The 14,133-nt window shown below is 56.6% G+C and overlaps 1 protein-coding gene across 1 annotated transcript in view; it reads left to right on the top strand.

Moving 5' to 3' along the window:
* LOC104539252 (1-phosphatidylinositol 4,5-bisphosphate phosphodiesterase gamma-1-like) overlaps positions 1-13,788 on the top strand; it is a 19,067-nt gene extending 5,279 nt beyond the window's left edge. Inside the window, exons 2-32 of the mRNA XM_010182728.1 lie at positions 688-837; positions 948-1,041; positions 1,162-1,209; positions 1,837-1,921; positions 2,055-2,135; positions 2,228-2,262; positions 3,376-3,448; positions 3,561-3,662; positions 3,741-3,859; positions 3,960-4,045; positions 4,212-4,332; positions 4,444-4,612; positions 4,893-5,012; positions 5,215-5,322; positions 5,426-5,613; positions 5,818-6,018; positions 6,158-6,277; positions 6,567-6,750; positions 7,046-7,123; positions 8,156-8,259; positions 8,482-8,578; positions 9,237-9,303; positions 9,732-9,895; positions 10,019-10,115; positions 10,242-10,466; positions 10,759-10,907; positions 11,692-11,806; positions 12,040-12,201; positions 13,261-13,349; positions 13,474-13,658; positions 13,737-13,788. Coding sequence (XP_010181030.1) covers positions 688-837; positions 948-1,041; positions 1,162-1,209; positions 1,837-1,921; positions 2,055-2,135; positions 2,228-2,262; positions 3,376-3,448; positions 3,561-3,662; positions 3,741-3,859; positions 3,960-4,045; positions 4,212-4,332; positions 4,444-4,612; positions 4,893-5,012; positions 5,215-5,322; positions 5,426-5,613; positions 5,818-6,018; positions 6,158-6,277; positions 6,567-6,750; positions 7,046-7,123; positions 8,156-8,259; positions 8,482-8,578; positions 9,237-9,303; positions 9,732-9,895; positions 10,019-10,115; positions 10,242-10,466; positions 10,759-10,907; positions 11,692-11,806; positions 12,040-12,201; positions 13,261-13,349; positions 13,474-13,658; positions 13,737-13,788 — 3,668 coding nt within the window. The remainder of the gene's footprint in view (positions 1-687; positions 838-947; positions 1,042-1,161; positions 1,210-1,836; positions 1,922-2,054; positions 2,136-2,227; positions 2,263-3,375; positions 3,449-3,560; positions 3,663-3,740; positions 3,860-3,959; positions 4,046-4,211; positions 4,333-4,443; positions 4,613-4,892; positions 5,013-5,214; positions 5,323-5,425; positions 5,614-5,817; positions 6,019-6,157; positions 6,278-6,566; positions 6,751-7,045; positions 7,124-8,155; positions 8,260-8,481; positions 8,579-9,236; positions 9,304-9,731; positions 9,896-10,018; positions 10,116-10,241; positions 10,467-10,758; positions 10,908-11,691; positions 11,807-12,039; positions 12,202-13,260; positions 13,350-13,473; positions 13,659-13,736) is intronic.
* Positions 13,789-14,133: the final 345 nt, after the last annotated feature.

The raw sequence follows: 14,133 nt of genomic DNA, 5'->3' as shown, positions 1-14,133 counted from the left end.
AGAAACGCCCTGTGGTCCGAGCTGCCAGGGCTCCAAATTGCCACCTTTGGGCAGACATTTTCACTTAAAATGAGCTCAGCCTGTCCCAGAGCAGGGTCTGTCTTGGGGCGGAGAAGCTAGGAGAGAGGTGGCTGGGGATGCGCTGGTTGAGATGGGGGAGGCTGAGCCTGGAGGACACGTGGCACCCACAAAGTTGGGAAACCAGTGAGCAGCGCTGTGGAGATGTCACATCCTGGGGACACGAGTCCCTGGAGGACATTGAGGAGTGAGGTGCCATCACACCCTGGGGGTGGTGCTTCAGGGATACCCCATCCTGGGGACATGGCTCCCTGGAGGACACGTGGCCATGGCACCTACGGTGCCATCATGACCCAACGGGCAGTCCCACAGGGATGCCCCATTGTGGGGACACAGTTCTCTGAAGGGCATGAAATACCCATGGTGCCATCACGCTAGCAGACACATCACTGGAGGGCAGTGGGGACGTGTCTCCCTGGAGGACACATGGCCACAGCACCCACAATACCATCACAAACCAAAGGGCAATGCCATGGGGATGCCCCATCCTGGGGACAAGGACACATGGTCTCCTGGCAGCCCCACCTCTTGCAGCCTCCCTGAGCCCCACATTTGGGTCTGCAGTGGCAAGGAATCAGGAGACAGCCCCGTGTTCCTCTGTCTCCACAGTCGACATTCGGGAGATCAAGGAGATCCGCCTGGGGAAGAGCTCACGGGACTTCGAGCGCTACCCCGAGGATGCTCGCAAGCTCGACTTCACCATGTGCTTCATCATCCTCTACGGGATGGACTTCAGGCTGCGGACGCTCAGCGTGGCTGGTGCGTGGGCTCCCTCCCAGCTTCCCCCTGGCCACCTTTGGGCTCTCACCCCATCCCCAGCATCCCATTTCCCCCAGCCTGGCCTCATCACCTTCCTCTTCCTCCTCCAGCTTTCTGCGAGGAGGACATCAACCTGTGGATAACAGGCCTCAACTGGCTGGTGGTGGACACCCAGAAAGCCCAGACCCCACTGCAGATTGAGAGGTGAGGAAGGACCAGTAGGTCCCATTTCCCAGTCCCCATGGAGGGATCTGAGGGACAAAACCCCTCTGGGTTTGGTCTCCTCTGGGGCTGAGCACCATCTGCCCGTCCCTTCCTTCCCAGGTGGCTGCGAAAACAGTTTGACGGGATGGATCGGTCGCGGGAAGGCAGGTGAGAACCACCAGGGCTTTGTGCCAGTGGGTTCAGCTGGACAGGGCCATATCCTCTGAGTTGCACCCCAAATCTGGAGGCTGAGCCAGGCTGGGAGTGAGGTTTGTGGGGCAAGACAGTACCAGGTTATTTGGGGTTCTTGAAGGCACCAAAAGTGGGAGGTTTGAGCTCAAATTCCCTCCTTGCCACTGTAGGGACCATGGGGGCTCTGATGCCTCCGCGTCCACTGCTGCATTTCCACCAGTACCAGGAGGGGTTGGACCGTGAATGCAGCCCATAAACATCTCCCGAAGTCAGGAAAAAACCCAAATCAAATGAATTCTGACTTAAAAGATTATGGGGATGGGCATTACCTCCAGATGGGATGATGGCTTAGAGTGCCTGATTGGTTCTTGGATGTGCTCCCTCTCCTCAACGCTCTGCTCACACTCCTGCCAGACCCTGTGTAATTAGGGGTCCTGTGCCATTGTGGGGATCCACAACCCACTATGGTGGGAACCCCATGCCAGAGACCAAGCTGAGGATTTGGGCTGGGACCCTCAGTGTCAGAAGCTGAGACCCATCTGGGGGTTGTCCATCCTCTACGGGGTCCGGCTGGTGCCCTGACGATGGCTCAACCTCCCACAGCATCACAGTGAAGGATCTGAAGGCCATGCTGCCCCAGGTGAACTACCGTGTCCCAAACATGAGGTTCCTGCGGGACAAGCTCGTGGTAAGGACCCCCCAGACACCCCAACTATGCAGGCAAGAGGGGCTTCAAGCCCCCACAGCCAGGCTGGAGTTGATCCCAGTGTCACTGGCTCTATTCGGGTGGCCCTGCTCTCATGCATCACCTTCTCTGGCAGGAGGTGGAAGCCAGGAATGAGATGACTTTCTCCCACTTCATCCAGTTCTACAAAAACCTGATGTTTGATGCACAGAAGTCGGTAAGAGCCAATGCTTGTCCTCCCAAGCATACCTCACCCCGGTGCAATGTGTCCCCAACCAGCTAAGCCCGGTCCCCTCCTTTGCCTTGCAGGTCATCGAGCAGCTGGAGCTCTCCTTCCCCTTGCGGTGAGTCCTCGGGAGCCCAGCAGCTCCCATCCCAACCAAGCCTCCAAGGGTTGGCTCCATTGGGTCGGCAATGCAGCTGGGCTGTGAGGCAGAGCTGAGGGAGAGACGAGGGTCCAGGCTTGAGGTGGACGGGATGGTGGGGATGGCAAGGGTGGTCTGAGGGTCAGGGATGGCAGAAGGAACAGGACTAGGGATGGGAGAAGGGATGAGCAGGGATGGGAGAGGGGATGGGAGCAGAGATGGCAGTAGGAATGGGTGCAGGGATGGGAGATGGAATGACAAATATTGTATAGTGTGACCAGCAGGAGCGGGGCAGGGATCCTTCCCCTGTACTTGGCACTGGTGTGGCTGCACCACAGTACTCAAGTACTGTGTTCAGTTTTGGGCCCCTCACTCCCAGAAGGACATTGAGGGGCTGGAGAAGGGCAACGGAGCTGGGAATGGGTCTGGAGCACCCGAATGATGGGGAGCAGCTGAGGGAACTGGGGTTGCTTAGTTTGGGGAAAAGGAAACTGAGGGGAGACCTTATCACCTTCTACAACTACCTGAAAGGAGGGGGTGGAGAGGTGGGGTTTGGTCTCTGCTGCCACGTAACCAGTGACAGGACAAGAGGAAATGGCTTCAAGTTGTGCCAGGGGAGGGTTAGTTTGGATATGTGGAAAAATCTCTTTACTGAAAGAGTGGTCGAACACTGAAAGGGGCTGCCCAGGGCAGTGATGGAGTCCCCATCACTGGAGGGGTTCAAGAAGCCCATGGATGTGGCACTTGAGGACATGGTTTAGTGGCCATGGTGGTGTTGGGTTGACGGTTGGACTTGATCTTAGAGGTCTCCTCCCTGTGTCCACTGGCAATGTTGCCCACTCTGGCCGTGTGCCCGCCTCTTCCAGCTCACAGGGTGACACTGGGAGCGTTTGCTCTTGCAGCACCCAACAGCTCGAGGTGCCCCTTGCACCCACATGGCCTGCGCTTTCCATGAATCCCATGCCAGCTGCCAACAGTGAGGCAGGAATGGGGGACATCAAGGGGCCAAGCTGCAGGTGGCTTCAACTCCCGCAATGGGGTCTACTCCAACTCCTGCTCCTGGTCCTTGCTGATGGCTGCTCCATGTTCCAGGAACGTGGACCGACCCGAGCTGTGCCAAGTCTCCCTCTACGACTTCCAGAAGTTCCTGCTGCATGACCAGAAGGTGGGTCCCCTTAGAGACCCTTGTGGCATCCCTCTTATCCCCAACCTCAAGGGCCCCCATGGGCTGTCCCAGCCCGGTTCACCCCATAACAGTGGCTGTGTTTGCACCCCAGGAACCCTGGGCCAGCGACGTGGGCATGGTGCGGGACTACATGTGCACCTACCTCAAGGAGGGCTCCAGTGAGGCAGCGGACCCCTCCTTCCAGCTGGATGAGGTGGGTACCCCATGTGTCACTCACCCAGAGGTGTGTCCCCAGCCCTGACAGGCTCTGACCTCTCTGCTTCCCCCCTAGTTCCTCACGTACCTCTTCTCCAAGGAGAACATGGTGATGGACGCCAAGTATGAGCGCGTGGTGCCCGAGGAGATGAACCATCCCCTGTCCCAGTACTGGATCTCCTCCTCCCACAACACGTAAGAACAGAGTGGACTCTCCTCAGGAACCCACCTTGAGCATTCCATCACCCCAGCCGGGGCAGCCCTGGCCACTGATGATCCTTTTTGTTCTCCACAGGTACCTGACAGGGGACCAGTTCTCCAGTGAGTCCTCCCTGGAGGCGTACGCCCGCTGCCTGCGCATGGGCTGCCGCTGCATCGAGTGTGAGTCCCTGCAGCACCTTGTGGTGATGCTCAGTTCCTCCTGACACCCTGTGATCCATCAGACAGACATGGGGGGGTCTTCCATGTCCTTTGGGGACCCAAAAACATGGTCCCCAGTGTGCAGTCAGTGACTGACATGCTTTAACTGAGGTGTCTCCCTGCTCAGTGGACTGCTGGGATGGCCCAGACGATCTCCCCATCATCTACCATGGCCACACACTCACCTCCAAGATCAAGTTCCTGGATGTGCTGCACACCATCAAGGAACATGCATTCGTCACCTCCGAGTAAGTCCCAGCCCCCCAGCAACACCCCAATTCACGGGCAAGCAAACCCTGCCCAAATTTCCCTCTCCTTTGCCTTCATCCCAAGCCACAGTTCCCACCTGCTTCCTCCAGGTTCCCCATCATCCTCTCCATCGAAGATCACTGCAGCATCGTGCAGCAGAGGAACATGGCCTCCCACTTCAAGAAGGTCTTCGGGGACATGCTGCTCACCAAGCCAGTGGACATCAATGCTGATGAGCTGCCCTCACCCACCCAGCTCAAGAAGAAGATCCTAATCAAGGTGTGAGATGGGCATCACTTCAAAGCCCCTCTTTGGAGGAGGGACAAGGACCATGTTAGGCTGAGAAGGATGGTGATTGTCCCAAATCTTGGGACTCAAGAGCAGTATCTCTCCATGCACGCGTAGTAGGAGAGATGTCCTACTGCAAGAGATTGTCAAGGGGAACAAGGGGTGGTGGAGGGGGACCTGTAGGAGCCTAAGCATGGTCTCAGGGCTGGGAGCTCAGTGTGATGGGGACACCATGCCCACCACTGAGCTCCCCTGCCTGGGCTGTCCCTAGCACAAGAAACTGGTCGAAGGGAACCTGTACGAGGAGGTCTCCACCGCCAGTTACTCAGAGAACGACATCAGCAACTCCATCAAGAATGGCATCCTCTACCTTGAAGACCCCATTGACCACGTAAGGGTCTCCTTGCTGATGGCAGCCAGGGGCTGAGCTGGGTCTGGCAGATGGGAGTGAACATTGGGGTTTGGGGCTTGGGCTCTCCTAGATCATTGCAATGCCATGGGGTGATGGGACTGGGACAGAAACAGATCTCAAAGCTCTGTCCCTCCCATGCCACCATCCTCCCCACCCTGGTGATGGTTTTCCTCCCTCCCAGACCTGGAGCCCCCATTATTTTGTCCTGACAAGCAACAAGATCTACTACTCAGAGGAGACATCCCGCTACCAGTTCAACGAGGATGAGGAGGAGGTGGAGCAGAAGGAGGTGTGTTGAGGGGCAGGACGCGTCCATGGGGCAGGGGAATTCAGGGAGGGCTCCGTGGGAGGGCGAGAGGGTGGCAACATCTATTTTGGGGGTGAACTTGCAGGAGTTCAACAACAACGAGCTGCACTTCACGGAGAAGTGGTTCCATGGGAAGCTGGGAGGTGGCCGTGATGGGCGGCAGATCGCCGAGAAGCTGCTGCACGAGTACTGCACCGAGACAGGCGGCAAGGATGGCACCTTCCTCGTGCGTGAGAGCGAGACCTTCGTGGGCGACTACACCCTCTCCTTCTGGTAGGAGCCCCAGCAGGGGGGCAGGATCCCACCCTCCCCAAATTGGGGGGTTGACCCTCCAGCCGATCCCTGGTTTGGTGGCTGGAATCGCATTTTGGGAGGGAAACACCACCTATTTGCACAGCACGTGGACCCTCAAGCTTAGGATGGTGGGGACGTGGCTTGAATTGACTCGCCCCTACCTTCCTCCCATCACCTTGGCAGGAGGTCCAGCCGGGTTCAGCACTGCCGGATCCACTCGCGGCAGGAGGCCGGGGCCACCAAGTTCTACCTGACGGACAACCTGGTCTTCGACAGCCTCTACAGCCTCATCTGCCACTACCGCGAGGTGCCGCTCCGCTGCAACGAGTTCGAGATGCGCCTCACTGACCCCGTCCCCCAACCCAACGCCCATGAGAGCAAAGAGTGAGGATGATCCCTGTCCCCATCCCCTTGGTCTCCTGAGTCCGCCAGCCTCTTCCATCCCCAGTGCAAGGTCTTGGGTGCCTCCTGGGATCTGAGGATGCTGGTGCCATCCCACCACCTCCACTCTCTCCCTGTCCAGGTGGTACCACGCCAGCTTGACACGGCTGCAGGCCGAGCATATGCTGATGCGGGTCCCACGGGATGGAGCCTTCCTGGTGCGCAAGCGCAGTGAACCCAACTCCTACGCCATCTCCTTCCGGTGAGTGTGGCCACCCCGGCGCCTTGACCCCAGTCAGGCTTGGCCTCAGTGCCCACATTGCCATCTGAGGTGACAACTGCATGGCTCAGGTCTGTTGTGGCTCAATGCTGGCTTTGCCCTGGGTCAGCAGGGTGACACAGTGGGACACAAGATGCCATCATGGGGAGGTTGTGGTGATGGGAAAGCCACATCCTCAGGGCTGTCACCCCAGTGGCCTCCTGCCCATCCCCATCATGGAGCCAGGGTCTGCCCACCTCTCACATATCCCCCCCGTCTCTCTTGGCCCCAGGGCAGAGGGGAAGATCAAGCACTGCCGCATCCAGCAGGAGGGTCGGCTCTTCATGCTGGGCAGCTCGGCTGAGTTTGAGAGCCTCGTGGACCTCGTCAGCTACTACGAGAAACACCCTTTGTACCGCAAGATGAAGTTGCGCTACCCCATCAACGAGGAGACCCTGGAGAAGATGGGTACCACCGTGAGTGCTCCTGGCAGTGAGGATGATGGGGATGGGGGCAACCAAACCATAGACCCTAGCTCCGCTATGGTGGGAAGGGCTCCTTGGTTGATGTCCAACCAGAACCAGCCAAGCTCATTCCACAGCCATTGCCCACAGTTATAACTCCAACGTAATTCACTTCCAATGAGTTGCAAAGGGATATTAGGTCCCTCTCAACCTCCTCTGGATCACACACGGTGGCTGGATTCCCATCACATCCTCTTGTAGCCCCTTCCCGCATCCATGTGACTCACTCAAGTGTCTCTCCTTGCAGGAGCTGGACTATGGAGCCCTGTATGAAGTGCGGACGCCCCACTTCTATGTAGAGGCCAACAAGATGCCGATGGCCAGGGTAAGGGGCCAATCTGGTGTCCTTGGGAGGTAGAGGGTGTTGGGACATGGTGATTCTAGTGCTGGGGCTCCTGGGCATTATACCCCAGATCCACCAACTTGAGAAGTGATGAAGTTTTGCTGCATTTTTCTGACTTTTGAGTGATGCTGGAGCTTGTGGGACCTTTCCCACCTCCCCATTAATTGGAGACAGACTGAGCTCCAGTGACAGCATTGTAATGGCATGGTGGGCAGGGTCTGGAGAGAGCTCAGTCTGAACTAAGGACCTGGCACAAACTTGCCCCAGCAGTCAGGAAACCCGCATGGATCCATTTGCATTGGGGAACCCCAAAAGAGCAGGTTTAAAGTCAGTTTTCAAGTGGTGCAGTCTTCATCCTTGGAGGTTTTTGGGACTGAGTTGGTCTTGAAGCTGACCCAGTCTCCATCCTAGAAGGTTTTTGGTATAGGGCTGGTCCTGGAGCTGATCCAGCTGATCTCAGAGCTGGCCTGGTCTCCACCCTTAGAGGTTTTTGGGACTGGGCTGGTCTCAGAGTTAACCCAATCTCCATCCTCTGAGGTTTTTGGGACTTGGCTCGTCTTGGAGCTGATCCTGGAGGAGACTAAAACTGAAGCCCCAAGGTTTCTTCTCTGTGTTCCTACAATCTCATGGTCCAGCACTGCTGTCCTTTTAATGTTCCCTTTGCAGCAGAGCAGCTCTCAGGCTAAGACCGGACACAAGAAACCTCAATCCAAACATTTTTTTTTCCAGTAATTTTGGGAATATCAAGGGATTGACTCCTTCAGTGAACCAGGAGAAACCACTGGGGGACCCAGAAGAGGAACCTGCTTTGCACTGAATGTGGTGGTCCTACAGGACCATGGGCACCTCCAGCCTTCCTGTCCCCTCTAACTTGTCTCACTGCTGGCCTAGACAATTTTGGGGCATCATCTGGATGCCATAGGGTCTCGAGGGGCTGGGCTGAGTGGGACACACTGCCCGCCACCATCTCTGGGTGCTGGGTGGTGACACTTGTCCCTCTCCCTGGTGTTCCAGTGCACGGTGAAGGCTCTCTACGACTACAAAGCACAGCGAGAGGATGAGCTGTCATTCTGCAAGCAGGCCATCATCCACAACGTTGACAAGCAGGACGGCGGCTGGTGAGGGCAGTTGGGTGGCCTCTGGGTGGGCACTGCTGCAGGTTGGGGGGTGGAGGGGACACCCCGGGTTTTCCCGCGGGTTGTCCCACAGTGGGTTTTAACGGCCTCCTTTTCTGTCCCCCCACCCCTTCTCCAACTGCTTCCCCGACACTGCATGCAGCATGAACACCCCTGTCCCCCCCCAAATCGGTCCACTTGCCTTGATCCTCTCACCCCTTGCAGGTGGCGGGGTGACTACGGGGGCAAGAAGCAGCTGTGGTTCCCAGCCAACTACGTGGAGGAGATCGTCAGCACACAGGCGCAGGAGCACGATGAGGCTGTGAGTTCCCTGTCCCCATGCACCCAGAACCAAGGCTGCCCAAGATGCTCTCAGCCTTGTGCCAGCCCAGACCCTTATCCAGAGGCTGGGGGATGCTCATGGCTGTGCTCCAACCCAGACATTTATCCAAAGGCTGGGAGATGCTCCCAGCCCTAAGACATCCCATACCCTTATCCGGAGGCTGGGAGATGCTCATGGTCATGCTCCAGCCCAGACCCTTATCCAGAGACTGGGGGATGTTCGTGGTTGTGCTTCAGCCCGTACCCTTATCTGGAGGCTGGGAGATGCTCTCAGCCCCATGACAGCCCAGACCTTTATCCAAAGGCTGGGAGATGCTCATGATTGTGCTCCAGCCCAGACCCTTAGTAGATGTCGTGCTCAGGAATATGGTCTAGTGATGGACTTAGTGGCTGGTTCAGTGGTTGGACTTGACGATCTTAAAGGTCTTTTCCAACCAAAACCATTCTATGATTCTTATCCAGAGGCTTAGGGATGCTTGACCGTGGAGCAGAGCATGCCAAGAGGGTGTTTTTTAATCTACTTTTGCTTGAACTTGGCCAATTTAGAGGGCTGGAAAGAGGCTGCCAAACAAAATGGGCATTGGGCTTGACCCTGCATGGCTGCCCCCCACCACCCCCTTTTCCTTCTTCTCTTGCAGTCGTCAGAAAACAGCCCCCTGGGGAACTTCTTGAAAGGCTTCATCGATGTGCCGTCCTGCCACGTTGGTGAGTATCCCCACCACATCCCCACTATGGCTGTGGGAGCCCAGTGGGGAAACACACACCCCGTGCTGAAGCTTGGTGCTATGAGCTGAGGCTCCCCAAACTCATCATGCAGTTGCCAGATGGGCTTATGCAATGCAGGGCTGGGTTCAGAGTGATTTGATTGATATTGGGGTGGATTCAGAGGAATTTGAGTGATTCAGGGGATCCTTACCTCTGGCTTGAAGGAAAATGGGTTTCAGCATGGAAAACTGAAACCTTTAATTAGAAAAATGGGACCCTCGCAAGAGGAGGACCCCAGTGGCTGGTTGGGTGCTGGGGGGTTGGGTCTGGTGGGGGCCCGGGAGCGGGACCGCTGAGGTTTCGTTTGCTCCACAGAGCCATCCGTTGGGAATGTCTTCAAGTAAAGCCCCCCTCTGATGTCCTTGTAGTTATCTCCAAAGACGGGAGGAGCTCCAAACCATTTGTCTTCACCATCCATTCCCAGCAGATGTCCCACGCAGCCCAGTCTCTGGACGTGGCCGCGGACACGCAGGAGGAACTCAGCGAGTGGGTGGCCAAGATCCGAGAGGCCACGCAGAACGCCGACGCCAGGGTGAGGGGCACCGAGGGTGCAGAGGATGGGGGTGGATGGTCCTGTCCCCCAGTGGATGGTCCCCTACATCTCCAAAGGAGGAGGCTGGGAGAAGACTTTCAGCTCCTGTTTCTCTTTGTGCAGATGCAAGAGGGGAAGATCATGGAGCGGAGGAAGAAGATTGCACTGGAGCTCTCCGAGCTGGTTGTGTATTGCCGCCCGGTGCCGTTCGATGAGGACAGTAAGAGCTGGAGAAGGGGGTGATTGGGAAGAGATGGGTGGGGTGAACCAAGCAGTCATGGTGGGCCAACCCCTGGGCCATCAGAGAGCCTATGTCCTCTGCTAATGGCGATCTTGATGCTTTCAGAGATTGGCACAGACAAGGCGTGCTACCGGGACATGTCCTCCTTCCCGGAGACCAAGGCGGAGAAGTACGCCAACCGCAGCAAGGGCAAGAAGTTCCTGCAGTACAACCGGCGCCAGCTGAGCCGCATCTACCCCAAAGGGCAGCGCCTGGACTCCTCCAACTACGACCCATTGCCCATGTGGATCTGTGGCAGCCAGCTCGTGGCCCTCAACTTCCAGACGCCCGGTAAATCCTGCTCCTGTAGTAGCTGCTGGGATCGTCCCAATGGGTCACCCCAAAATTCCCATCCCTGGTGGCTCTGTCCTGATTGAATGATCTCTCCAACCTTGTCCTCATGCTAATGGGGACATCTCCCTGCAATTCTTGGGTGCTTCATGCAAATCCAGCTGCGTCCCTTCTCCAGCTGGGATTGAGGACTCTTAGCAGGGGGTGTGCTAGGGCAGGACCTTCTGCCCAAGGACCTTGGGGAGGTCTCTGAGCCCCATGACTCAGAGCTGCTCTATCCCCCCTGCTCCAGACAAGCCGATGCAGCTGAACCAGGCGCTCTTCATGCTCAGTGGCCGCAGCGGCTACGTCCTGCAGCCCGACATCATGAGGGACGAGACGTTTGACCCCTTCGACAAGAACAGCCTGAAGATTGTGGAGCCCATCACGGTCCAGCTGCAGGCAAGTGGGCGAGGACAGCAAGTCCATGCTGAGGTGGTCACCATCAAGACGGGGGCTTGCTTCTTCCTTGCTTTTGGGCCAAGTGGATGTGGTTTTTACAAATTTCAGCCCCATATTTGCTCCATGGAGATCATTACCCCTTGATCTCTTTGGTTTGTTGGTCTTTCTCCAATTTTGGCATCATTTTTCCCAGGGGGGAACCCCAAAATTGCACAAAGCTGAGCCCAACCTCAGTAAGAGCAGGATGGAGGGCAAAGGAGCTAAAACAACTCCAGAAGCACCTTACCTACCCCTTGGGTAATTTCAGTGTTAGAGCTGGGATGTGTTGGGATGGGTTGGTTTGTAGGCACCTGGCTCTTCAGCATGGCATGAATCCAGCAAAGTTTTTTTTAAATAAATTGGCAGCTAAAATCAAGCTAAAACTGGTCCAAGGACATAAATAAAGTGTGGTGTGGCTAATTACGGCCATGAAGATTTTGGCAAGCCCAAAACACCCAAAATTTTTTATGATGAAGGTGATGAAATGCTGGGACAAGTTGCCCAGAGAGGTGGTAGATGTCCCATCCCTGGAAACATTCGAGGTCAGGCTGGACTGGGCTCTGAGCAACCTGATCTGCTGGAAGATGTCCCTGCTCATTGCAGTGGGGTTGGACTGGATGACCTTCAAAGGTCCCTTCCAACCCAAACCTTTCTATGACTATAAAATGACCGAGCCATGAGGTTACCCTGGAAAGTCCTTCCGCATCTGTTGTAGCCAAACCTCACCATCCTCTTCCTCCTGCAGATCCTCGGTGCCCGGCACCTACCCAAGAATGGGAGGAGCATCGTGTGCCCCTTCGTGGAGGTGGAGGTGTGCGGCTCTGAGTACGACAACAGCAAGAACAAGACGGACGTCGTAGGTGAGGGTCCACGTGGGTGATGTTCCCATCCAGCCCCTGCACCCTGGGGAGAGGCAGAGACACCAGGACAACCCTAACTGTACCCTTCGGGGTCCTCTTGGACATGTGGATGGTGGGGCTGGGTTTTGTGGAGAAGAGGACAGGCATCTCCCACTTACACACTGGTGCCATACCGGTGATGTCCATGTGTCTGGTTCCACTCTGACTGTCCCAATTCTCTCCTCATCCCCCAGCTGACAACGGCTTCAACCCCGTCTGGCTCTTCAAGCAGTTCGTCTTTGACATCAACAACCCCGAGTTTGCCTTCCTCCGCTTTGTGGTGTACGAGGAGGACATGTTCAGTGACCCCAACTTCTTGGCACAAGCTACCTTCCCCGTCAAAGGTCTCAAAACAGGTACGGTCCCTCCTTATACCCGTCCTAAGCACCTGTATACACATATCCTACCATGGCCCATTCTTCTTAACTTTGTAGAGGTCAAAGTGTTCTTTTAGCTCTACTGCTAAAACAAATGCCTACTTTAAGCAGCTAGAACTTTCTTGTGCCTATAACACATCCACACCATCATCATCATCAAATCATAGAATCATCACAGAATCACAGAGTATGAGGAGTTGGAAGGGACTTCAAAAGCTCATCCAGTCCAACCCCTGCCAGAGCAGGATCACCCAGACCAGGTCACACAGGAACACGTCCAGGCGGGTTTTGAATGTCTGCAGAGAAGGAGACTCCACAACCTCTCTGGGCAGCCTGGGCCATGCTCTGGCACCCTCACACTAAAGAAGTTTTTCCTCATGTTCAGGTTGAACCTCCTATGCTCCAGCTTGCTCCCACTGCCCCTTGTCCTGTCCTTGGACATCCCAGAGCAGAGCCTGGCTCCTTCCTCCTGACACTCACCCTTTCCAAATTGATCCCCATAAATGAGGGCACCCCTCAGTCTCCTTTGCTCCAGGCTCAAGAGCCCCAGCTGCCTCAGCCGCTCCTCATAAGGGAGATGCTCCACTCCCTCCATCATCTCTGTGGCTCTGCTGGACTCTTTCAAGCAGTTCCTGTCCTTCTTGACCTGAGGGGCCCGAACTGAGCACAATAATGCAGATGTGGTGTGAGCAGGGCAGAGTAGACAGGAAGGAGAACCTCTGCCCTACATCCACCCCTTCTCATGCACCCCAGGATGGCGTTGGCCTTCTTGGCCGCAAGGGCACATTGCTGGCTCATGGTCATCCTGCTGTCCACCAACACCTCCAGGTCCTTTTCTGCCTGGCAGCTCCAGCCACTCGTCCCCATCATAAAATGGTTTGGGTTGGAAGGGACCTTTAAGGGCCATCTAGTCCAACCCCCCTGTGGTTATCACCTCCATCACCATCATCATCATCATCATCTCCTCGGGGATCTGGCCATGGTGAGGGGCTCAGACCCTGCTGTGGGGCTGAGCTCCTGTTGTGGTCTTATGTCCAGGCTACCGGTCGGTGCCATTGAAGAACAGCTACACCGAGGACCTAGAGCTCGCCGCCCTCCTCATCCACATCGAGATCATCAACGCCAAGGCAGGTGGCCTGGACTGCTCAGGGAACCACGTGCCCCAGTTTCCCCAGCTGGAGCAAGGGGAGAAAACAGCACCCTGGGGTGTCCTGTCCACCCCACCAACCTCACACCCTTGTGTTGGAGCAGGAAGAAGATGAGGAGAACCTCTACTCGTCCATCCAGCAGCTCCGGGACCGTGCCAGCGAGCTCTCCAGCCAGGTCTCCAGCTATGAGCGCACCAATGGCTGCGATTCCCGCTACCAGCAGCGCCTGGACGAGCTACGGGCGGCCCAGGAGAGGCTGATGGAGCTCACTGAAGTCCGCAACCGCAAGTGAGTGTCCATTCCCCATCCCTTCAAGAGAGTCCCTTTCGGGAGGGTCCCTAAGGCCACCACCCTGCTCCCCACCAGGTTGATGGAGAAGAAGAAGAGGGACCGGCAGATGGTCACCAAACGCAGCTGAGCTGGATGGACACGAGCCCACCAGCCCAATGGAGACCCTCCCCACCACCTCCTCTCCTGCCACAAAGGGAGGTGGGGGTGGCTGGATCTGGACACCTCCACGCTTGAGGCTGAGTGTGACAAATTTGGGGACGAAAGGGGACTTCAGGTAGCTCTTCCTGGGACATTTCTCCTTTGGGGCGAGGCAGGAGGTGAGATGCTCCAGTGTAAATTCTGGGCACCTCCAGCTTCGTCCCATGTCCCCTGGGGTTGGTGGCCACATCCCTGTCCCTGCGGGGTGGCCACCGCAGCTTCTTTGCACCCCACATCCTCCGTGTCCCACCCCTCCATGGTGGGGGGGGGGCGG

This window comes from Mesitornis unicolor, unplaced genomic scaffold (assembly GCF_000695765.1).
Source record: "Mesitornis unicolor isolate BGI_N332 unplaced genomic scaffold, ASM69576v1 scaffold8634, whole genome shotgun sequence".
In the NCBI taxonomy this organism is placed as follows: Eukaryota; Metazoa; Chordata; class Aves; order Mesitornithiformes; family Mesitornithidae; genus Mesitornis; species Mesitornis unicolor.
The sequence above is the reverse complement of the archived record's forward strand: the minus strand, read 5'-3'. Positions and strand labels throughout refer to the sequence as shown.